Here is a 25,994-nt window from a genome sequence, read left to right on the forward strand (position 1 = left end):
TTTAGCCAACACACACACGTGGTCACATTTAGCTAACACACACACGTGGTTACGTTTAGCCAACACACACACGAGGTTAATATAAGCCAACACACACGTGGATACATTTAGCCAACACACACACGTGGTCACATTTCACTAACACACACACGTGGTTACGTTTAGCCAACACACACACGTGGTTACGTTTAGCCAACACACACACGAGCTTAATATAAGCCAACACACACGTGGATACATTTAGCCAACACACACACGTGGTCACATTTCGCTAACACACACACGTGGTTACGTTTAGCCAACACACACACGAGGTTAATTTAAGCACACACACACGTGGTTACGTTTAGCCAACACACACACGTGGTTACATTTAGCCAACACACACACGAGCTTAATATAAGCCAACACACACGTGGATACATTTAGCCAACACACACACGTGGTCACATTTCGCTAACACACACACGTGGTTACGTTTAGCCAACACACACACGAGGTTAATATAAGCCAACACACACGTGGTTATGTTTAGCCAACACACACACGTGGTTACATTTAGCCAACACACACACCTGGTTACGTTTAGCCGGCACACACACGTGGTTACGTTTAGCCGACACACACACATGGTTACGTTTAGTCGGCACACACACGTGGTTACGTTTAGCCGACACACACACGTGGTCACGTTTTGCCGGCACACACACAAGTGGTTACGTTTAGCCAACACAAACACACGTGGTTACATTTAGCCAACACAAACACACGTGGTTACATTTAGCCGACACACACACGTGGTTACGTTTAGCCGACACACACACGTGGTTACGTTTAGCCAGCACACACACGTGGTCACGTTTAGCCGACACACACACGTGGTTACGTTTAGCCAACACACACATACGTGGTTACGAATAGCCGACACACACACGTGGTTACGTTTAGCCAACACACACACACACGGTCATGTTTAGCCGACACACACACGTGGTCACGTTTCGCCGACACACACACGTGGTCACGTTTAGCCGACACACACACACGTGGTCACGTTTAGCCGACACATACACGTGGTTACGTTTAGCCGACACACACACACTTGGTTGGCTTTAGGAAAAAAGAACAGGGTTTGGCTTAACAGTCTCACAGGAAGTGAACACCGGCTCCCAGGTGAATGTCAGTGGTTGTTGGACCCGCCGCTTCCACCTGCCCTTAACGGACTTTCACTGCCTCGTTGTTGTCCTGCCATGTTTCCCCCTGATGCTGCCAGGTGCTGTCATTGTTTAACGGCACGTATCATGTTGATGTTACAGAACGGGTTTTTCATCAGCGCCTCATGCTGTAAGTCACTGACCAAGCACCAGTTTTCAACTTCAAAGTGAGACGGGCTGATTTACCACAGCATTGTTGAAACAGAAAGAAATGTGTAGTTTCAACATGTCTGCTACATCCTGACATACAAATGTAACATATTCGTAATTTGCATTTGAGATGAATAATGCCGACATTTTGTTCTGGTGATTGTGTTACAAAGGGACAGACACCTGGACATGACAGCTTGAGTTTGTCAATTTACTTATTCTTTAAAAAAACAAAAGAAACATCCACCAGTTATTTGCTGTTGGACCCTGAGGGGCTGCTGTCCTGACCTAAATTAAACATGGTGGTATTTAATGACTTTGGAATAAGAGGGCTGCTGAACCAGCCTGTGGCTTCTCTCACTTTTCTCCAAGCTCTCTCCTTTTTGTCGTGTCTCTAAATTACTGACGTTGAGTCATGGACCTCGGCAACAATAAGTTTGTCCTACATTTCTAGAGTAAACGTAACCAACAGAACAGATCAGTAGTTCATAGACAGAACATCGAGTTAGACACAAACACTATAAACCTGCAGTATCAGACTTTAGAGCAGGCTTTAACACCACTCCTGTGCATCACATCTGGAGGAATATAGTTTCCATTTCCATTTGTAAAGGAGTAATTTTGCAGCTCCAATATAACATGACCAGACATGTGCTCACCTCACCCTCAGGTCTGATTGATAACGTGATAAAAAGATAGTTTTCTTTGTGTTGGCTCTGAAGGTCCACCGACATTAAACACAGAATTATTCTGCTAAAAGATTTAGCGCAGACTTGAAAGCAGACTTTAAAGTTCAAAGTCTCTTCTTTATTGATTCTTGTACATTAATGCCGAGAACTAAGCACATGTGTTATTCATCAGAGCATTGTGAAATATGAACAAGTGATGTTTGAGGTTAAGATAAGAATGTAGTTCAAGACACCATCTTGATTAAAAATCCAACAGACTTCTTCATTTTTCAGGCGCTGCCCCAGAATGCAGTGGAGCGCTGAGTTCAGCGCCAGCCTCTGTGAAGATTCAGACATGTGTAATCCGACACCTGACATCATGTGTGTCAGGGATCTTTGCTATTTGAGTGAAACCAGATGTAATTCCCCCGCCTGGAAAAAAAGAAGCTCCTCCCCAGACCTGGATTGTACTTCCTCAAACTCCAGCCGATATATACTCACACTGTGACCTACTTTGACAGTAGAGGAAGACGGTGTCGCACTCAGAGAACTTTACCAAACTCTTTTGGACTCAAGGTAAAGTTTATTGTTTGCTGAGCTTTGGTCTCAGTTTTGTGAATTCATTCTCTTGAACTGGATTTCATTTGTAGAGTTTGTAAAACTCAGACTAATAGTTCTGTTTGCACTGAATTTAAAGCAACTTGTGTGTAACTGAGCTGAACCGAACTAAAATGATGCAGAATTTACTGCACTGCACTGATTTCCCAGGAAATACTTTGACTCTTAAGATTCCTTCCCTTTGAGTTTCAGATAATTCATACGTATTTTTGCCTGCTAAAAAGTAATTAGTGTTAATAGGATTAGGATTAGAGAATGATTTTTGACCCAGTTGCACCTTAATAGAAAGAGTTTTGGAAGTCAGAGCTGCAGCCTGAACTGGGAGCTGCTTTGACCTCTGCACAGTTACTGTGGTGTATTCAGAAACATATCATACAAAATATTGATTAATGGTGTAAAACATGAATTCATTTGTAAAGCATAAAGAGACATTCTTTTGAGTCACACAGCGACGCAGCACAGTGCATATATTTTTCAGATTAACTGTAAATTATTTGCATAGATCATGAGACCCCGTTATTCAAATGATGGCGTTTCCTTGAAGTCACCCACGGGTGAAGGCAGACTGGATAGAATCAATGTGTGTAGGAAGCAGACAGTGTAAAGCAGCTGCGTTCACACAGACTCAGAGTTGGAAAAAAAGCGATTGTTTTCTGCTTTTAGTTTAGTTAAACTCAACAGGTCGACAACCTTTACTAGAAACAACGGAGACAGATGCGGATCAGAGGCAGGATGTGATAAAACAAGAGAGAAACGAGGAGACACTGATGAATGACAGATGGCAAGGAAGCAGAGAGAAGCAAAGGTGGAGAGAAAAGTTCAGACTGCTGTTGAGTTTTTAAATCTGTTAAAAAGGGTTAAAAAGGCACCAAGACAGTGTCTGTATCAGCCAGGGAACTTTTACAACACAACAACAAAAACAAAGTTGGCTGGTACTCATGTGTTTGGAACAAAGCTGACAGACGATATCCATTGTCTCCAAATTTCATCATGTTTGTGACAAAAAAAGCAAAAACAAGTTGAGTATTTTCCACAAACTTAAATCCCTGAAACAGCTCTCAGATCAGCTGCAGCCACTGACCTTTGGACAGGATGCAGGTTTTAACTGTGGTGTCAGCTGTTGGACGGTTTCCTTGGAAATATAAACTAACTGGCGCCTCATCCTCAGACTCAGTGACTAAAACCATCATGTGACAGTAAACAAGTCAACACAGACCCAGTCAGATTCAGATTGATGATTCATGTTATGTCCTTTTATTCAGTAGAAAAACTGAAACCAAAGAAAGAATACCAGCCATTCTGTATTTGAGCACAGACTTGATGTGCATAGAAGGATTACTGAACAGGCCTACCAGGCACAGGGTCAGGGGCCCAAAGTGTCAGGGGCCAGGAAGAGATTCAGAATGACAGGTTCAACAGCTGTAAAGTCTGTGTGTCTTCCTCCTATGTTGGAGACAAACTGGGACAAATCGTAGGTCACATATCACCCTGATCATCGCCTCGCTCCGTTGGTTCGACAGTTAACTACAGAACTGATTTTAAGATTCTTGTAATAACTTTGAAAGCTCAACATGGTTTAGCTCCCAGTTATATGGCTGAGCTTCTGACTCACTATGCTCCAAGCTGTGACCTGAGATCCTCGAGTCTCCCCTCACTAGTCATCCCTCAGTCAAGGCAGGTAACTAAAGGTGACTAACTTATTATTAGAGAGGGGGGCTTCTGTATATCTGTGCCCAGGAGCCCAGCGTCTGATAATCCGCCCCTGTCTGTATGAAACAATGACACATGAGGTCTTGTGTGTTCTCTCAGATGCTGCAGTTTGTGTGTGTGTTGCTGCTGGTGGCCTCGGCTCTCAGCCACCTGGACGAAGCCTCTCTGGACGCCCAGTGGGAGGAGTGGAGGACCACACACAGGAAGGAATACAACGGCCTGGTGAGTCTGTGGCAGTGTGTTTCAAAGCTTCAGTTCGACACTGTGTGTGATGTCAAACAAGAGAGCAGCAAGATGAAAAGACAGAAGTGATTGTAAAGAGAAACAAAGGGGCAAAAATACAACTAGCAACTACGCCTATAAGAGATGATCTGAAACCAACGCTTACAAGAGGAGCTGAACTAGTCTGGGTTGTGTTTAGTACGTGGTTCTCCACAGCTGGCACTGATGCTCTAATCACAGATTATTTTATTGATAAAATAATATTGTTGCATGTCATGTGTTGCACTTGATTTGGAGAACTTGCTGCTTGTCCCTAATGACTGGATTTTTAAAAAATATTCAATGTTTCACAACTATTTGATGCATATTTTACTGATGCCTAAAAGGTGAGGCAAGTTTTTATAAACCACATTTTGGCAACAAAGCATCGAGACAAAGTGCAAAAGAAACACTTTATGGAAACACGTTTAAATAAAATTAAGATGCCATTAAAGAGCTGGAGAGTAGAAAATAAGAAGCTAAAACAGGTATTAAAAACAATAAAAGCTAAGTGCAGTGTAAATAAATATTTGACTTTATAAAAGGCAGCAGCAGCAAACAGAAAACGCTTTAACCATAATTTAAAAGAGTTGGTGCAGAGCTGCAGATTTCTGGGAGTTAGTTCCAGATATGTGGAGCATAAAAACTAAACGCTGCTTCTCCATGTTTAGTCCTGACTCTTGACACAAAGCAAACGTGTCCCTGAAGACCTGAGAGGTCTGGATGGTTCAGACTGTAGCAGAAGGTCAGAAACCATTCAGTGCTTTATAAACCAACAGTGGATTCTCTGACAGACAGGAAGTCGGTGTAAAGACCTCCGAACTGTCTTGGTCTTAGTGCGGACTCGAGCAGCAGCTTTCTGATTCAGCTGTCTGATGATAAAGACTCTGTTACAGTAGTCGAGTCGACTGAAGATAAATGCAGGGACAAGTTTGTCCAGGTCCTGCTGAGACACCAGTCCTTTTATCCTTGATATGTTCTTAAAGTGACAGTAGGCTGACTTTGTAATGGTCTTAATGTGGCTGTGGTTTTTAACATTGAGCATTGACTTTTGATTGTTCCTCTTTGGCTCCAAAAACTGTTACCTCAGATTTGTCTTTGTTTAACTGAAGAAAATTGTGACACATCCAATAATTGATCTGTTCAATGCCCTCAGTCAGAGCTTGTACTGGACCATAGTCCCCTGGTGATATAGTGATATAAATTTGTGCCTGTGGATATTCTCATTCATCCAGGTCATAGTTATCTCAAGGCAGTTGAATCGAACACAACTGGACTTGGTTTTGTCTTAGAAGACGTTTCACCTCTTATCCAAGAGGCTTCATCAGTTCATGTCTCATATTAAACCGTAGGTGGTTTCTGTAATCTGCAATCTTTCGAGCCATGAACTGATGAAGCCTCTTGGATAAGAGGTGAAACGTCTTCTAAGACAAAACCAAGTCCAGTTGCGTTCCATTCAGTTGCCTTGAGATATAAATTTGTGTGTCATCTGCATAACTATTGTAACATATTTGGTTATTTTCCTTAATCTGAGCCAGAGGAAGCATATAGATGCGGCTGTTTTTTAAACAATGACGTCACTTCTTGAAACTTACTTCTCTGTAACAACAACAATGCTGGTTTCTGTTGAGGACAGGCTCTTAGGACTTGATTTGGGATGTTTGCTTCAACTGGAGAAAACATGATTGCACAACTTTATGCTTGACAGTGAAAAGGAGGCAAATACTATGTATTTATTAATTTATTAAACAATGTAAATGTAAAATGTTCAAATTCATACATCCTGGACTTTTTGGACATTTAAAAAAAACGAATGTTAACCAAAGTTCTTTATAAAGAGATGAAATAAAACAGAGGCATGGTCAAATAAAAAATGGAGAATATATATGTAAATAATAAAAAACATATGTACTGTGTAAGTACAAGTCAGATCACTAAATAGTTGTTTTTAATGATGTATGGTGGACAGACTTTTCTCATTATCTATATGTTCCAGAGACTGCATTACAACAAGAGGAAACAATATTAATTTATAATCTATATACTTCAGTGATTCTTTGTTCTTTTGTGATGAAACCTCATATTCTATCAACAGACCACATCTGAACTCAAGATGGGACTCATACAGACCAAACTGTCCTTTAAAGAAACTTACCCACAGTTTTTCAGTCCTTGTCTGTGGTCACACAGAGCTGCAGAGTTGCACATTCCTCAAACTTGCACCAGACCATTTTTGTGTGTAAATCAGAAGTCAGAGGAAAGAACAGGGAGCGGCAGAGTGACAGAGGCAAAGATCAGACTGACATTAATGGGAAAGGACGTCAAATTTTCATTATCGCTGGTGGAGTGTCAAATGTTTCAGAGAAAAAGTGCAGCGCAGTCAAGTCGACTGAACAATTTCTCAGTGCCGACTGTCGCAGTGATTCATCAGAACATTTATCTTGAAAGTGTCAGTGGCTTCACCCTCTGAGCTGCGTCTGTATGTGCAGACGTAAGGATGCATTTATCGAGCCCTTCTTTCTGTCTGCAGGCTCTCTGTGTTTCTCTTTGTGCTTCAGTAAATTGTTCAACGTGTGGATGTCTTTGTGTTTGACTCACTGTCTGTCTGCAGCTGACTCAATTTAACGGCCGGTCAGTTCAGAGTTAGTCTCCTCTCTCTCTAACTCAGCTGGCCTGTCGTCAGTCTGCTGGATGTTTATTCGCGAGGAAGAAGCTCTGTTTAAAGACAGAGCAGATCTTCCTCTCAGGAAGTAACTCACAGCAAATCTCCTTTTTGTCTGGATTTATTGTTCAACATTCAGTGCTGTATGTTAGTTGTATGTGTGGGGTCTTATTTTATTATCATCAGTCCTGTTTATTTCATAGATGGAGGTGGGGGTGGAGAGTTTATTGTCATCAAGATAAAAAGAGCAGGATAAACAGTGAGATAGGACACAGGAGAGTTTGACCCTCATGATTTGTAAATATTGTTAAAGAATATGACAGTTACAGATGTAGAGGAGGTCATTCACTGATTGTTGTTACCCGAGAGAAACTGTAATGGGTTTTGTGTTGCCCTGAGCACATCAGACATGAAGTGTAGATACTTGTATTTATATTGTTTTAGTGTATAGTGTTATATCATCAGCATATAAACAGATTTTTGTGATTATTGGCACCAACTATAGAGCTTCTGAAATGTTTGTATTTTGTTGCATTACAGAAAGCACCCAGGCCAAGAGGGCAGTAGGAACACTGTTACAACAACAGACAGGTTTTTAGCAGTCTGTTGCTGTTTTTGCTATTGTATTTGTGCTATTAAAAAAGCAGCTGTTTTCTTTTAAGGAGACATCAATTGTGCCCTCAAAATTAAGACATTTAAAGCCAAAACATGATCATTTCCAAACTATAACCAAGTGGTTTTGTGCCTAAACCAAGCCACACATTTACCACAGTGTTGTTGAAACATAACATTTCAATGTATCCACGACATAATACTAAACAAATGTAACGTATGAATAGTTTGTAGAAATGTCTAATGCCAACACTTATTCTGGCGATGGAGCTGTAGCGACAGTGGAGGGAAAGAGGCACAGCTTTACCTGAAACATTGGCTGTTTTATAAAACTTATGGATTTCTGTGCAAATTATTGAACTGTTGTTGGGAGAAATCAGTGACGCGTATGCAGGAGTTTTTGTTGGCGCGTCCAGTATCACTCAGTAAAAACACGGTCCACGGTTTTCTTCAAGTCCACCAAAGCTGGAAAATAAAAGAATGACACCCAGTGACAGCACAAACCACTTTGTTGGGTGGGACAGCTGACAGTTTTTATAATAAATATCCTTGCATAAACAAGTGCAATACAAACCCAGCATCAGGAAAAGAATGGCAATATTTAGAATTTGGATTAAAAGTCATTTCTAATACTTTTTCTGTGCTCACTGTTTTGTTCATAAGACAGTCAGGTACAGAGGAGGAACATTAATAATATAATAAGTGTGAAAACAAATGAGTTAAGGAGAGGACAGTGATAATTTAATACACTGTCAGTTCCTAGTTCCTTCACCTCTCAAGCCACCTCTGATAACAAAGCAGCTCTGTGTTTTTAAAAGAGTTTTCCTTCTGATCTGAGTCAGGTTGGCTCGTCACTAACTTCTGCCACCGTCTCTGCCAAAACAAGACTCAGTGCTGACAGATGTGTGTGTCCACAACACTCTGCAGATACTTCCTCAAATTTTAACTGTAAATGTGTAACACACCATGTGTATGTTAAAATGTGTATTTCTTTAAACACAATAGAGTCTATCCTGCACTGTGGAGAAATGGAGGCCAGCACTGGTTGCTCTACTTCCTTGTTTTGGCCTGGAGAAAGGAGACAGATGGAGTTTGAGAACAGAGAAGCAAAAGTAAAGCAGGACATGCACAATGAGAATTTACAGTCTCTTTATCTTTCTCATCTTTACTCAGTAATTTAGAAAAGTTCATGTCCAAGCAGCTGTCGTAGAGCCAAATCAACTCTTTCTGCTCTGATTCAGGAGGTCCAGTTTCACCAGGCAAATACAGGCGTTTTAACCCGGCTTATCAGCTCAGATCACACAGAAAAAAAAGTCTAATTTCTGTTCGCTAATTTAGTTTTTAATTGAGGTCAGCTGAAGCCGTCAGGTTTTATATTGTAGAGCATAACATTTCCAACAGCGGGAACTTGAAAAATTTCCATCAGTGGAAACTCCTCTCACCTCTCACTCTGTGTTTTACCCTCCTCTCTCACTTTCCTCGTTGCTGAAATTCCCAGTCATGTTTTTTTAATGATTTGGTTCCAGCTGCCGGTTGTGAAGCCGTGAAGAAGAAAATGTAGTTCAGCCGGTCTTAAACCAGAGCCGACTGCAGATTTACGTCTTGAGCGCTCACTGAGCATCTGTTACAGTATCCCTCCGCGCTTCACCTCTGGCTAGAGGTCACCGCTCCACAGCTTTGTGTGTGTGTGTGTGTGTGTGTGTGTGTGTGTGTGTGTGTGTGTGTGTGTGTGTACAGATGCATGTGTGCAGTTTACCGACAGTGCTGTACGTGCCTGGGTTCATGTGCAGTATGTGGGTGTGTTTTCTGTTGTTTCGGTCTGCATGTACTTGCATGTATTATTTAAATGTGTGTGTGTGTGTGTGTGTGTGTGTGTGTGTGTGTGTGTGTGTGCGTGCGCTGATGTGGTCATTATGTGGTGTATTATTTACATTCATGTAGTCAGCAGAAAGAGTCAGCGCAGCTCTTTCTTTCTGTGATTTTAATCAGTATTCATCCAACAGTTCGTCTAATTCGTCCCTCCTTGAACTGACATCATTGTAATAGAATCAGAGTCTCTTCGCATCATTTGCATTTTCCATTACTGGAATGGATATCGAGATAGAAATAATGATTATGGTTATGCTAATGGTTGTTAAGACCACGAATACTAAGTAGAGCATGGATGTTTTTTAAGTAACCAGCCGAGCACTTATTATTGTGTCTTATTCACATATTGTGACGGAGCAAGTGAACATCAGTCTCTTCCTAACGACACTCAGTGATGAAATGTGATGTTCTAAAAATAAAGAACGAAGCAATGCTTTAATACAAGTCACAACTGCATTGGACGATGGTGTTGCTGTACAAGCTGTCGTAGGAAGGATGCACATAATGTGCGCTGGTTTAATTGGCCTAATTAATGAAACGGGGCTGTAACACAGACAAGTTTCCTTTCCTTGCTAATTAAAAGGTAAATTTGTCCTATTTGCCCAGATTCATTTCTTTGTGCTGCCAGGTGTCCACGCAGGAGGGAAAGCAGGGAAGCAAAACTTCAGACTGAAATAAAAGTGATTGAAGAATCTGTGTATGTTATGACCTCATTATGAAATGGCCGGTGACTCCATTACTGTGACTGAATGCTCCAGAGTTCATATTTCTAAAATGTTTTACAGCCCTCTCCAAGAAATACACACTTCTATTGTCTGACTTTGGAGGACACAACTGGCCCTCGATATCCCATAATCCTTTGTACGCTGCTCAGATCATGTTCAGTTTCTGTTTTGACTCAAACATGCTCTTGTTTGTCTCAGGATGAAGAGGGGATCCGCAGGGCCATCTGGGAGAAGAACATGCGCATGATTGAAGCCCACAACCAGGAGGCGGCGCTGGGGATGCACTCCTTCGAGCTGGGGATGAACCACCTGGGCGACATGGTGAGTCTGAGGCACTCCGGCACACTGGGATGAAAAAACACAAGCTGTGATTGGTTGATGTTCCACGTACAGTGTGACATGTTTCATGTCACCATAATCAGCTAATCTAACATAATTTGGGAAAACATAAATGTCACATGACACACAAGAATCAGAATGACAGAGATCAGTTCATGAAACGGTCCAGCTTGTCTCCATCACGTTTCAGTGACAGTATGTTGAAGCACAGATTTGATGTGATCACCAAATAACAATCAAGTTATGTGTCATTTTATATCCATGATGTCAGTGAGCTCGGCCCAGCTGCTGCGGTGCCATCATCAGACAGTTGTTTCAGGTTAATGAAATAAAAAAAAGACCAACGGTCACAGTGAGGAAGAAAAACAACTGCTGCATCTAACAAGTCCTTCATTACCAATTAAAATGCTGATTATTTTATAGTGAATTACGGCCGTTAAAGCATCTGTGGTGACTTCAAATGTTTTGCATTTTTGCTGAGGGGTCCAGTGTGTAAGGTTTAGAGGGATTCAGTGGCGTCGAGCAGAGGTCTGCAGCAACCAGCTGAAACGTCTCCTGGTTAGAATTCCTTCAGTGTCCAGGAGGTTTTCACCAGGAGCTGAATCATTCACAGAGGTCTCTTCCTCCTGTCAGGACAGGCCAATCGCCCGGCACCTGTTAATGTGTGCTCACCCTTTTTCTTTAATTATTTAAGATCCAGACACTCAGGAGGTTTCTCCAGGAGCTGAATTATCCACAGAGGTCTCTTCCTCTCCAAACAAACAGACCAGCTGATTTAATTCAGGAAAAACACTGAATAAAGAAGTTTCACGTTAAAGAAATCAGTGTTCTTTCAATGCTCTCATCACAGAGGGGCTTTGAACTACAGTGGCCAACGCAAAAACATGAATGTCTCTATCTAGAGCCAGTGTTAGGTTTGTCTGCTCTGGGCTACTGTAGAAACATGGTGGTGCAACATGGCGATCTCTGTAGATGAGGACCTGCTCCCTGTGTAGATATAAACGTCTCATTCGGAGGTAACGAGAACACAACCGTTCTGATTTCCAGCCGATCATACACTGAAGGAAACACACTGATTCTGTTATAATCCATTTCAATCTGACACACTGCACCTTTAAAGGATGACGAAAGATTATCTGATTATAAAAATAGTTGCCAGTAATTTTTTAGCGATCAACTAATCGTTGCAGCAGAAATCAATCAGCAATGATCCATTTTCAGCGTCAGTCTGAGATACAGATGCTATCAGCAACTGCAGCAAGTGATAACTGATCCGTCTGCAAAGTGCATTCAGAAACCTTGTTTCAGTTCCCACCAGTGTCTCATGATACATACATGAAACATCCTGTGTCACATGTTCAGTGAAGTCAGCCTGCAGTTTGTAGAAACACTGAGATTCATATTCTCCTCAGCACTTCTGTCTCTCAGCTGCTGTCGTCTCCGCTTGTTGCTTCACTCATGCTCGCTGCAGCCCACTGAGGTGAAACTAAATGGGTTTGGTGTCCTTAAATCAGCTGTAGTCAGAGACGTGTGTGTCAGTGCGGGTCATGAGTGATGCTTGTTTTTCTATCAAGACGCCGGCTGAAACAAGCTGCACATCACAGCTGGCTGGAAAGCAAAATGCTTATCAAAAAAAAAACCTGCATTCATTCTCGTGCTCATTTCTCAGTGACAGGAACATGTTCATGAACACACATCTGCATCCTGGATAAAAAGCCACTTTCATGTTCATGCAGAAACAGGTGGCTGGGAAATAAAGGATGTGTTTCCATTTTCATTCTGACTGCAGCACTTAAGTGAAATGAAAGACATTAACAGATGGTGTGTATTTCTTCCGTTAATGATCTCTCTGCTTGCAGACTGAGCTGTAATGAAGGCACCGGGGAATTCTGATAATAATAAATGGCATCATGGATCTTTTTTTAAAATAATTGCTTGGTATCTGTTCACCAGCAGTTTCTTTGTGACAGCCAGCAAACAGTGCAGGAGTCACTTCTTTTAATTCCTCTTGTGCTGCTCTGATCCTCCTCGTCTGCTCCTTCTTTATGTCACTGTTTTGTAAATGTTTTATTTGCACTTTTAAACCCCTCTGGCGTCACTCTGACATTTGTACCGTGCAGAAAAATGACATTTCACTTTGGAGTAAACTGTTAAAGCCATCTCTTCATGAAATACTTTTCATCCTCCGTCAGCCTGCTGAATCAAATCCTCCCCTGCCGTATTTCTTCTTTTACTTGTTCTTGTCTGAAGTCTAATAATAGCTGTTGTCTGCCTCTTGTCTCCTGCTCCTGTCCCAAAACATTTCTATCCCACAAGATTATTCCAGGAACTAAAGAGAGTTTCACCCCATCTTGTGTCAGCGAAGTGCAACCTGTAACTCTGAACCTGTGCACTCTCCTGTTTTTGATCAGCAGCCTGCTGTTGCATTTCTTTATTTTAAGTATCTGAACAAGAGTGTTAGAAACCTGAAACTTGGTGTAAATAACGTTGACTGTGTGTCGGTTCATGCAGACGTCAGAGGAAGTGTCAGAGAAGATGACCGGCCTGCAGGTCCCAGTGAACAAAGAGCGGAGCTTCACCATGGATCTGGACGACAGAGTGACCAGACTCCCCAAAACTGTCGACTACCGCAAGAAGGGCATGGTGACTGCAGTGAAGAACCAGGTCAGAGGTCAACCACAACACAACACGTCCTGATCCTCCAATATATAGTTAAAACACACAAAAGCTATATTAATATACAGAACTGCCAAGCCAGAGAAGAAACTGATCAGTGTCAGGTAATATCATGAAAAGGTTCTTATTATTATTTTAGATCAAGATTTTTCAATAACAAGAAACTTTTCATGTTATTACCTGAAACTGATCTTTTTTTTGTTAGGCATCAATACGTTTGATTATGAACACAATACTGATTCATCTTACTTTACATCCAGTTCATAAGAACTTTAATAATCACAAGCTTTCTGAGTAAAAATCCTGCGGAACATGAAACAGTGTAGTTTGTAGTCTTGTCCTCATCTTTAAAGCCTCCTCTTTAAAAACAAAATATTCTATTTGAAATCCCTCCCAACGAAACATGTTTCTGCTTTACAAGAGAAAAGACTTCAAGGATGATGCACATCTGCTTAAGTCCTTCAGTTCAGATGAAGAGCAGTGCAAAGCAGCTTCTCAGTGGCTCCGCCTCGTTAGGAGGAATGGATGAATCTGAGCCGTTATAGTCGAAGAATCTGAAGAACCAACAAACAAACATATTCATGGGTTCAGTCTGATTACAGGCAGAAAATGACGGAACTGCACGTTTCTACAAACCATGACTATGTTTCATATCAGCCTTTCTAAAGTGACGTAGGTTATGAGCTGATTTCTGGAGGTGGAGAAGATGGTTGATGCGTGACACCTTCGAGAGATGCTCGCCAAACTGCAGGCCACTGTTCAACACCAACTAACAACAGTCATCATCAGACAGACACCAAAGTGTTTCCTGCAGCTTGTTAGCCAACTAACCTGGTTGTTTTTCAGTGACCCGTGGCTGTTTTTGCAGCGTGGACATTGCTAAAAAAGTTTTTTTTTGTTTGTTTTTTTACCAAGATATGGCTGTGTTTCCTGTCAGGATTGTGCCCCCAAAATAATTTATTTTGAGCCGCATATTAACCACAGCATTGTTGAAACATGAAGTTTCAACGTACCTGCTACAAAACAACCAAGCTGCAACCACCAGGGATAAAAAATGAAGCCAGAAACTGCAGTTCCTCTAATAACCACTTGGGCAGGTTTCAGTCGTCTCCATGGTAACCAGAGACCCCAATGCCGTTTTTTACGGTCCACATCTGTTTCTGTAGCTGTTTAGTAAAGATTTCCATTGATTGATCAGCTCCCAGCAGATTCCCCTCACTCTCTGTGGTGGGCGGGGAATAAAATCAGTAATCAATAAATACAAACACTGATTTCTTCCCGTGGAGCAGAAACATTTAGCTTCAGTAAACGTCTGCTGTCAGTCAGCCTGGTGGAGACAGTTTGACCATCCTGTGTCCTCTCAGCTGACAGACGCTGCTTCTGTGGACGGAGACGCTGAACGCAGCTCAGAGTCGGTGTTGATTTAAAACTCTTGTTGTCTCCGTGACAACAATAGTAACACCACCAATGACACTGTGCGACAAAGTTTGATGACGTCTGCGACATAACAAAATTCTCCAGGTCACCACATTAAAGAAAAGTGTAGCGCGACACCTTCTTCTGTCAGAAGTGTCGAGCGCCCAGCCATAACTTGGACTAAAGGGGCGGGGCCTCTATGAGTGACATGCTGTCTGCTGATAGTGTCCTCGGCTCCTCCACAGCTCCACCCACTCGCCCAAATATGGTCATTCCTGGTGACGACCGTAATGCCAAACTCATTCATTCACAGTCTGTGATGACACCAGTCAGTAGTAATGTATCTGTGGTTTGCAGAAACAAAACACCAACATTTGTTCTTCAGGCGATTGGGCTGCTGATGAACTTAATGCTGAAAATCACACAGGTCGACTCTGTGGTGTCGAATTTCACACAGGTAAAAAATGTGCAGTCAAAATGAAAGTTAGTCCTGTGAGGAGGACAGGAGGTGGCAGAGCCTGAGCAACATGAGGGACGGGATGTTCAGGACAAGTCAGGACAGAATCAGATACTTTCAGTATGATCAACAGCTGATATCACATGACACAATAACTGCAGCTCAGTAGCACAGAAACCGAAACTGAGACGTGAGAGGACGTTGGAGTGAAGTTAATGAGTCGTAGTCCATAAACATCAAAACAGGAACAGCCTCAAAAATGAGGAAGGACTCATTGTCTCTTTGTTGCTGTCGTGTTCCTGCCAGCACTGAAAGATAAGGTATGACTGCACAGACAGAAGTTGAGTTGAGTTTAGAAGCTGATGGTGTGTTTGAGAACTTGGGGAAAACTGAGGGAAATTTCCCCATGGCTGTTTCCAGGCAAAACACCGAGAAGGAAACACTCGTTATTGATTTCTGTGGGGAAACGAGGCCGCGACAGGCAGAAGCAAAAATAATGACATCAACCGGGAGCGTGAAGAAAGAAAGGGGAAAGTAAACTGTAAGAATACAGCATGTATTTTAAACAGGTGTCTCTGAAGTGAACAGGCAGATAAATCATTATGAAAACACTTCATATTTCACCATAAACACGTTGATTTATCTTCAGGTTTGTTTCACTCTGTTGGTGTCAAGCAGTACCTGCACATGTAAATTGTTGAGTTCAGAAACACGACCTGGAGATACAAGGTTTTCAGCCAACAGTGAAAAGCCTCTTCATTGAGCACTGATGTGAAAATAAATATTCATAAACATCTCCTGACACGTGTGGTGGCGTCCTGCAGAGAGCAGCAGCGGGGTCATCCCTATGTTCCCGGGTTCTATGTTCCCCACTTACACAAAAAGGGTTGTATGTTTCCCGCTTGGTTGAGCGGGAAACATACAACCCGGGCAACATACAACCCGGGAAACATAGATACGCTCCCGCAGCAGCACCATGTGACCTCAAACAGACGCAATAATGATATGAGTATTAATTGTTTTTTCTTCTAGCCATGAAAAAAAGAAAAAGTACCTGGAAACATTTTCCATCCGTTTTTTTTTTTTATCCTTCACTGGCAAACAGCCAGTTCGTTAGTGAACGATCACGTGACCTGCCGCAGGAAACAGCCTGTTCTCTCTGCTAATGGACTCTGAAAACAGAAGAATGGTTTTGGTTATTAAATATAATTAGTCATTATGAGTGCATCAGACAGCCACGTCTTATTTATGTAAACATGGGGTGCACAGAACAGGAAGTAGATGGAAATATGGAGTCGCCTACATCTGTGCTTTCTGCCAGCAGCAGCACCAGAGCTCAAACTGAAGCACTGAAGCTTCAGCAGGCTTCATGTTTCATTTTCTATGTCATTTTTAAACAATTGTTTAGTTTTTGACTTAATACATAAAAGTTTTTTAAGTTTTATCGACTTTGAGGTTCAGTTTGAGACTTTCTGACAAACAAAACCTTAAATGATTTGTTTCTGCAGACGCCAATACACACAGTCTTTAGTTCATTTTGTTATCACAAATTTTTTTTTCAACCCTGAACAAAAGAAGAGAACTCCAAATTCAAAGAAATATATTTAAGCTGTTCCAGAGGTTGTCAGGAGGCCCACAGGAGGAGGAGAGTATTAGTGCTTCACCACCACCAGAAATATAGAAAATACCGAGCACAGTCGTCTGCAGAGGCTTCGTTGTATTTTATTTATTATTTCAGTTTAAACAGATTTAACCTCCTGCGTCCTCACATCTGTTTGTTGAACCTTAAACATCATTTTGCTTAACTCAGACTTGATGTCCTCATTCGTGGACACTTTGATGCCATCTAGTGGTAGAAAGAGCACAATACACTAATCCATGTAAAAACAAGATGGCGGCCATCTCTGCCAAGTCTAGTCTCTTACACGGACGCCGATGACGTCAGCACGCTGGCTGACTCTGTCGTCTGTGGACATTCCCATAGGAAAGCTGTAATAGAACTAGCGCTGGCTCCCAGCGGCAGTGATGTGATTGGATCCAAATCCGTGTACTTCCGTACTTCCTCGACCAACAGCTGATTAGCTTTGCCTTACACCGGCCTACACTGGAATTGCTGTTCCCCGAATTGTTGTCTGTAGTACAACAGAAGTGCATCGCAAGAAGAGATTAAAATGGATATGATTTAATTTGATTCAGCTATATTGCAGAGCTGCAACGTCCACAAGATTGGAGACTGAATACATTATGAATCTACATCATAGTACTACGCACCGGTAACCTGCTCTCTGTGTTTCTGGTACGGCTCTCTTACATGTAACACACGTGCCATACCTATGGCAACGCCGTCACGTGGTCTGGATATTCCCGCCCATTTCTATTACACAATGACGAATGTCCCCAGACTCCCATTCTAAAGTAAGGGAGGCTGGTCACACAAGACTATGTCAAGTCAGTCTGCAGCTGATCACACAGAAGTGGACAAGGTCCAAAACCTGATCACATTTTATGGCTAAAATGTTATTAATATCACATTTTAGTTTAATGTGGAAACAATTTGACCAAATTTGCACCAATAACAAGATAAGACACTGCTAATCAGGAAGTACTCGTGCGTGAGGGACTGTTCCTACAGACAAAAGGATGTTCCTGGTTCAGACTATGGAGCAGGAGAATTCATGCAGAGTTACACAACAAACAAATCACAAGGTTTTTAGATATGTGCCATTATTTGAAATTTTGTTTTTGCACAGCTGAGCTGAGGTGTTAAAATGAACAGTTTTAGACTTGAACAGTGACCTCTGACCCACAGACGTACAGAATACTGAACAGATGTTGAACTGTTTGTAGTTTTGCTTCTGAACAGTCTTCACGCACTGAAATAAACTATAAACCCAGTGCTCCTGTATGAGGACATCTTTTCTGTATTTCCAAAACTAGTGACTAATCAAAGGTATGCTAAGTTTTTTATACTCATCAGATCCTTCTGATCCCAAGTAGGTAGAAGAAATTAAAAATGCACCAAACAAAAGCTCAGGTCTCAGGAGGATGGAATAATAATGCACAACAAAGATTAAAACATTTAAAAAATATTGATTTCAGATGTTTTTAGAGGAGAAATTGAAACACTTTTTCATTTCTAATAATTATGAATAGTGTGAATAACTCCTGTAAATGCAGTGTGGGTTTATGTGGAGGAGGTTGTCGCCCTCTGGTGGATGAAAACCAAACCGCAGCCATAAACAGGATTTATGAGCAGCTCTTGAGCTTCCTGTTGTTCATGAATAATGCAGCAGTGTGACTCTGCTCTCTGCATACTAACAGCTCTGCTGCTTCCTCCCCTGCTCCCTTCATCATCACTCAATTGTCTTTTGATGTTTTGTTTGTTTGAGGCAAATTTCAGTTTCAGCGGAGCTTGAAGCTGCGTTCAGAACATCCTCCAGTGAAACGATGTGATCACACGTTTACAAACTTTTTAATTGGACCAACTCGGAGCAGCAGAGCGATTTCCTGGAGGAGGAGCAGCAGAGGCGTTCAACTCAACTCCAGGCATCAATTTATAGTCAGACAGAGACTGAAGGTGTTTTACTACTTCATGCCTGAGAGTGCACGAACACATCAGCTCTGTTCTCCAGCTCAGGACTCAGATCTGAATACACTACATGGCCAAATGTATGCGGACACATGAGCATTACACCCACATGTGATTATTGATCATGTGACTCTGAACAGATTTTACAGTCTGGCTGCAGAGATTTGCTCCCATTACTGAACAGGCCTATTAGGCACAGGCCCAGGGGCCCAAAGTGTCAGGGGCCCTGTGGCCTTCACCTGCAAAATATCAAATGTCAAAATAACAGAGATTAAAAATGATCACAAAGAGACACAGAACCACCACAAAGTTTGAGTGTCTCACTCGTCTGTAGGAGAGGGTTAATATCTGTAATCTGTCCATAACTGAGTCACAACAGCAGCAGTGAGGTCCGACACATCTTTGCCTCCTCTGACTTTATCTGCCATAATGTAAAAGCTCTACAGACACAGGTCTAAATGAATTTTAATTTTCTATGTGGGGCTCTTCATGGAGCATTCGAGGCTGAAGCCTTCGACGCCCAGGATCAACGATGCCGCTGAGTTTTATCTTGCACACGTGACACAGTATCACCAGATTTTAATCACAGACTTATCTTGGAGCATGATATCAGTGTCTCTGACATGTTTCTGTCCATGTCTGTTAAAACAGTCATTTCTGTGTGTGTGACATGAACACACTCCTCCTGTGAGCCTGCACCTCTCAGACACTCTGAGTCAAAGTAGTCAAAGTCTGCCACCCAGTGGACACACAGGAGAACACACCAGCTTTTGTTTTCATGTCTCTTGTAGCAGTTTAATTTTCTAATGAGATATAATTTAATGTGAGGTTAAGATGCTGTGTTCATTACTGGTTATTCTCATGATTAATTTCTCAATTATTCTGGTCTGTAAAACATCAGAAAATGTCTGTTTCAACATCCCAAAGGTGCCGTCTTCAGTTTTCATTTACTAACAGTTAAAAACCTGCAGATATTTTAGTCTGACATAAGACAAAGAGGTGAATCTGAAACAACGTTTGGCTCTTTTGCCAAATAAAAAAGACTCAGACAATGAAACAGTTGTCGTCACAGCCCTGGTTGTTAATTGTTTCAGCTTTAATTCAAATCAGCTGTTTTTTTTTCGCTGAGCTGATATTCCTTTTGGTCTTTTCTTCTTCTGTGGTTAAGATAAGAGCCTGCCTGGACAGTGATATAATTAGAAATCACATATTTATCACATTTTATAACATCGAACCAAACATGTGCAGCTTCCAGTAAAAACTTTGCTGCAGTTTTTGATGCATTTCTGTTTGTGTCTGTGCTCAGCTTCACCTCACTGTCAGCAGGTCTTTACCAGGTGCTCTGTGCACATCATCAAACTAACCCTCCTCTCTGTCGTTCCCTCCTGACAGGGCTCCTGTGGCTCCTGCTGGGCCTTCAGCTCAGCCGGGGCCCTCGAGGGCCAGTTGGCTAAGAAGACAGGTCAGCTGATGGACCTCAGTCCCCAGAACCTGGTGGACTGCGTCACAGAGAACGATGGCTGCGGAGGAGGATACATGACCAATGCCTTCAAGTACGTGGTGGACAACGGAGGCATCGACTCTGAGGAGGCGTACCCGTACATCGGAGAGGTGAGGATGACTCAGCGCTGCACACAGAGAGTTATATAAGAGATACTTTCACCTCAGTGAGTCGGAGGCTGCACTAACACACTTTCAGTCATCACCTGTCCTGAGACATGAAGTGTCCACAGAAACTGAAGGTTTCATTTCTCCTTCCTGTCATGTGCTAACTCTTGTTCTCTGCTGTTGTGACATCCTGTTGTGTCGCCACAAACCACAGCTAGAGCCAGTCTCAACATCCAGCCACAGGTTTACACAGTCTGACACAAAACTGAGACAACATAAATAAGTTCATCTTAAAAGACTGTTTCCAGCTGTTATGTTGACCTCTGTGACTTCTATTGGAGGAATAATCAGGCTTTAAGTAGATTTGGAACAACAGCAGGTGAATGATTCTGAGTCTCCAGACCCTCCGCTGTCCACCAGGGCCCTGCAGAGACCTTTGTGGGGGAGGGGGGGTTTGATGACTGAGTGAGACCTGGTTGACAAACTGCATCATACTATATCATCGGGATTTTGATAAATAAATATGAGGAAATTATTAATGTTTCAATGTCATTTAAACTGACTTTGCCTTTAAATTTCTCAAAAACTCTTCAGTAAAGTCTCATAAGATTTGTCATGCTCATAATCAGGGTTGAGTCAGGAATGAGTTTTCTAATACCAGGGAATTATGAATGTGTTATTATGTAATTTGAGAGAACTTTCCTTTTATCTAATATCTAACTCTCCCTGATGAACACAGTGTACCTCGTTTGTCTAAACCCTGAAAACACTAAAGTGTTGAAAGGACAACAGGCAGATTTTGTTACCTCTGAAAAGAGCCAGGCTGGTTTCCCCTGTTTACACTCTTTATGCTAAGCTAAGCTAAGCTAAGCTAAGCTAAGCTGAGCAGCTGGCTCCAGCTTCAAAATGTTGAAGTATTTCTTGAACATGACGCTGACCACCCAGCAGACCTGTTTACCAGCAGAGCTGCAGACTCAGACTGAAACCATGTGCTCAGCAGTTCCTCACAGGCCTGTCAGGATGTCACAGTTTGTCCCATCACATTTCAGCATGCCAAGACAGAAATCAAACTGTTTATGACCTTTAATCAGCAGGAAATGTTCGACTGAATGAGGTAATTTATCAGAAATGATGAGCTGGAAACTCCTATTGTCTTAGAAACAAACACAGTTTCCTCTTTAGTCGTCTGTCGGTGGAACGAGGAAGAAAAACAGCTGGTTAATGATTAAAAGCTGTTTTTGTTCCATGAAACATCAGAAAACAGGATCACAATGTTCCAGTGTGACATCATCAAATGTTTCATCTGAGCAACGCCCTAAAACCCAAAATATTTAATGTACTACCAGAGAAAAGCAGCAAACTCTCACATTTGGGAACATCAAAGTTTATGTCATATTTTCTGCAGATCGACTTTTTGTTCTACATTACTTTATATATTTCTTCATTGTTTAGAAATTCTTTGTTTCCTTTTGTTTAAAGTATCTTTAAAACTTCAGGTGTGTAAAATGACCCGCTGTGTGATGATGTCACACCAGGGGATTTCAGGTTGTTGAAGTTCTTAAATTTCATGTGCGGAGTCATGTCTTTGAGTTACAAACATGCTAACAACATTTTTCAGTACTGCTTCTTATAGTCTTTTTTTCCAGAGAGAAAACAGAAGTGTGAAACAGATAATTTCAGTGTTTTCCTCCTCTGATGTCTCGTCTGCAGGACCAGCCGTGCCGCTACAATTCAACAGGCATGGCAGCCCAGTGCAAAGGCTACAAGGAGGTCCCGGAGGGCAACGAGCACGCGCTGGCTATCGCACTCTTTAAACATGGTCCAGTGTCCGTGGGCATCGACGCCACGCTGAGCAGCTTCCAGTTCTACACCAAGGGTCAGTCATATGTTCTGTTTTATACCCATACAGGGTAAAAGACAAACTGAGACTGTTATCTGTTCCTTCCTACGCTCCAGCAACTGGAGGTGATGATGATGATGATGATGATGATGATGATGATGGAACACTCGACGCACTACGAAGTGTGTTGTTGAAAGTTAGCCAACACCATTAAAAAGGCCTTTTCTATCTTGCCAGTAGTTTTAAATGTGTTAGCCACGGATGTATAAAGAGAAGTGGATACAGCGTTGGCCGTTGGCAAAATGACCGTTGTTTTGTAGAACTTTTAAAATCCCTGTAAACATAAACCTAAAGTGAATGTGTCACAGTGGGACTAACACACCCAGATCATGTGACCCCTGCATGTATACAGTCAATCAGACCCAAACTGGCCGAGGCGCTCTGAGCATGCTCCACAGTTTCCGCCCTGGGCTTTGACCCGGAAGTCCAATTGACCTATAGCTAAGCCACGCCCCCTCCACTCATTCGGACAAACTATCAACATTCAGTGAGCGGCGCTATGGCAGGTGTCACAGTACACGGCATTTCACAGGAGGCAGTTGATGATTTTTGGGGACATAACGATCAGATGTCATTGAGAAGTAACCAAAAGGGCCTAAACTACGCATTGGAGGGATATATTCATCATTTTATTGTTGAGAAGGTCGATGAAAAGCTTAAATTACAAGCCAAAATTTACAGGTCACAGTGTACGCTTGTGAACCGCATCTGGTTGCCGTCACCATCAAAGACAACAAGTTAAAGTGCCACTGAAGTTAAGGTTTTTGGCTCAGAATATGAGAAAAGGATAACGGCCTTTTTACCATCTTTACCAAGAGTGTCTCTCCGTTAGTTTGGTGCTACAGTATTTACACTGAATCATTCAGCATAACGTTTGCCAACCTTTGTTATCTCTGCCATTACAGATAAGTTAATGAAGCTAAGCTCCAGAAGTTAACGTTAGCTTAACTAGAGCCCTTTGGACAACAGCTAACAATGATGTACGATCACCAAAGTACAAAACTAGAACAAAATAGGCTAATGAACTCCCAGCAAACAAGGTGACATGATGAACAACGCAGCTAGGAGCTAACGTTAGGCTAACTTTAGCTAACGTTAGCTAGAGATGTTAAAGATAACTTTATATTTCTTTCCAGCAAAGTGACAATATGTTGCCTCAAACACAATGTTGACTTACCTTAGAACAGATGTAGACATCATTGTTAATCTTATTCACGTTGAGTTGATGTTGTGGTCTAACGTTACCACACAACTTTATCCAAAGGAGACACTTTTCTCGGTTGAGATGTGGTTTAAAGTGTAAAAAATACACCTGGTCGCCCAGCCTCTCAGGATACCTTGTGTCAGAGTTGCATGTACCCCATGCACACCGTTTGACCATTTTTAAACTTCAAATCTCAGAAAAAGCTCATAAAACCGAACAAAACTGACTTTCTGTAATGCATTTCAATGGACGTCCAGGCAGAGAATGTCCCAGTGTATGGGAATGGCTATACGCACTGTGATTGGCTCATCACGTTTGAGGGCGGGGCTCAGCCATAGGTCAATAGCATTAAATGTGTAAGAGAAGAAGAAGCCGGTAACAACATGGAGAAATCTACATCCAGAGCCGTGACTTTTTGGACGGACGAGGAGAGACAGTTCAGCTGTGTCAGCTGAAAGAGTTAAATATGTTAAAATACATGGATGGGAGACAAAGTGTTAAAACAGCTGGACGACGCTCGATTGTTTGGTCTGTGACGTGATAGGTCAACAGGAAAAAGGTCAGACAGACCCCCCAGCAGATTTTGGTCCCTGACCACATGGCTGCGGCCCTGGAATATAAATACATTTAATGATCGTTGTTGCAGAAGAAATAATTAGAACTTAGACTGCGTTTAGGTTTCTCAGGATTTCTCCACCAGATCGTCTCCCTGGCAGCGTGAAGCTTTGACACTGAATTTACACATTTTGTTTTTAAACTAAAACAATTAGCTGAATAAATAAAAGCACCTGATAACAGCTTTGATCATTTTCAAAAATGGGGAATGATTGTAAAAACTGTGTGAGCTCCATGTGTGTGTGTGTGTGTGTGTGTGTGTGTGTGTGTGTGTGTGTGTGTGTGTGTGCTCAGTGAAGCTGAGACTCTGTCCTCACTCACTAACTCTTCTTCTCCGTCATGTGCTCAGGTGTTTACTACGACAGCAACTGTAACAAAGAGGACATCAATCACGCCGTGCTGGCCGTGGGCTTCGGACAGAATACCAAGGGGAAGAAATACTGGATCGTCAAGAACAGGTGGGACACATCACCTGTCTGAGCGGCATCAGGTGGCCCATAAGGCCGCCAAAATGAAACGACAGCTTTTGTGTCGGCGTTGATTTGATGCCGTGTTGGTGACAAACCGATGAGCCGAAATGCTGTTTGACTCCTGGCGACATTCAACAACTCTCATGTGTCCTTCTCTCCATCTCTGTCTTTTGTCTCTGTCCCTGACAGCTGGGGCGAGACCTGGGGCAACAAGGGCTACATCATGATGGCACGTAACCGCGACAACCTCTGCGGCATCGCCAACCTTGCCAGCTTCCCCGTCATGTGAGGAGGACGAAGGGGCTTTGCTCAGACTACTACACACAGAACTACACTTGAAAATGTCCAGAGTTCATCCTCACACGTCAGCAGCACTACAAACACCAACACAAGATTTAACTTTACCTTTACGACGGTTTTTCAAACAACACGCAATAAAAATCAAACTGGACTCTTTGGGAATGAACCTCCTCTGGTGATGAGGAGGGCTGAATGTTGAGAGGTCCTGACGTCCTTAAACATGTCTGTCCAGGACGTTTTGTTATCTTGAGTTCATTGAAGCACTTTGGACCCTCAGAGACTTTTCAGTTTTATCTGTAAAGCAGCAGACCTCTGCTGTGCTCGTCTCCGTCACCACTCTCAGTTCCTCCAGGGCCGAGGGTTGGTTACCTGAGGCCAGAGCCCAGGCTGGTGTGGTGCCAACTTAAATCTACAAAGACACCAGACACATCAACGTTTCACAGCCGGCTGGTCGTCCTTCAGCTTTAACTCCAGTGTGTGTGGAAACAGTTTAAATTCATGGTGACAGGAAACATTGCTGGGCAATGGAGCTCCTCCTCTTCCTGTTGAGGCAGAGTTACTTCCTTTAAAATGGTTTTTCTCTTAATTGTGTTGACTTTTGTTTTTGTTGTTCTGTTCTGCACTTTTCTGATGATCAAAGTGATGTTTTCTATGAATAAAGGTTCATTTTGAAGTTAAATATGTCGTTTATTTTTCATTCTGATCCAAAGAATCAGGAAAAGACTCAGCTGCTGAAATGTTTTGCAAACAGCAAACACCCCACAGTTTGTGAAATACTGTGTCGGGTCTGATGAACTGGTAAAAACTGATGTGAAGAGTCCACTCGTTTAGACAGTGACAGCCAACAAACAAACACAATAGGTCAAAATCCAGGGCAAAAAGGAGCAAAATACAGCAAGAAAACTACAAAACAATAATCAAAAACAAACAA

The 25,994-nt window shown here is 42.2% G+C and overlaps 1 protein-coding gene across 1 annotated transcript; it reads left to right on the forward strand.

Annotated features, from left to right (window-relative positions):
• Positions 1 to 2,497: 2,497 nt before the first annotated feature.
• On the forward strand, positions 2,498 to 25,742 carry ctsk (cathepsin K). Its single transcript, XM_050046019.1, has 8 exons — positions 2,498 to 2,608; positions 4,460 to 4,582; positions 10,688 to 10,810; positions 13,340 to 13,492; positions 20,359 to 20,577; positions 22,285 to 22,450; positions 24,643 to 24,751; positions 24,953 to 25,742. Exons 2-8 carry the CDS (start codon positions 4,460 to 4,462, stop codon positions 25,050 to 25,052), a joined length of 993 nt encoding a protein of 330 aa, XP_049901976.1. The 5' UTR covers positions 2,498 to 2,608; the 3' UTR covers positions 25,053 to 25,742.
• Positions 25,743 to 25,994: the final 252 nt, after the last annotated feature.

The sequence above is a fragment of the Epinephelus moara genome, chromosome 6 (genome assembly GCF_006386435.1).
Source record: "Epinephelus moara isolate mb chromosome 6, YSFRI_EMoa_1.0, whole genome shotgun sequence".
NCBI lineage: Eukaryota > Metazoa > Chordata > Actinopteri > Perciformes > Serranidae > Epinephelus > Epinephelus moara.

Coding starts and splice junctions, on each gene's coding strand:
- ctsk (XM_050046019.1), top strand. CDS start 4,460: ATGCTGCAGTTTGTGTGTGTGTTGCTGCTGGTGGCCTCGGCTCTCAGC. Junction 4,583..10,687: donor GGAAGGAATACAACGGCCTG/GTGAGTCTGTGG, acceptor TGTTTGTCTCAG/GATGAAGAGGGGATCCGCAG. Junction 13,493..20,358: donor TGACTGCAGTGAAGAACCAG/GTCAGAGGTCAA, acceptor CCCTCCTGACAG/GGCTCCTGTGGCTCCTGCTG.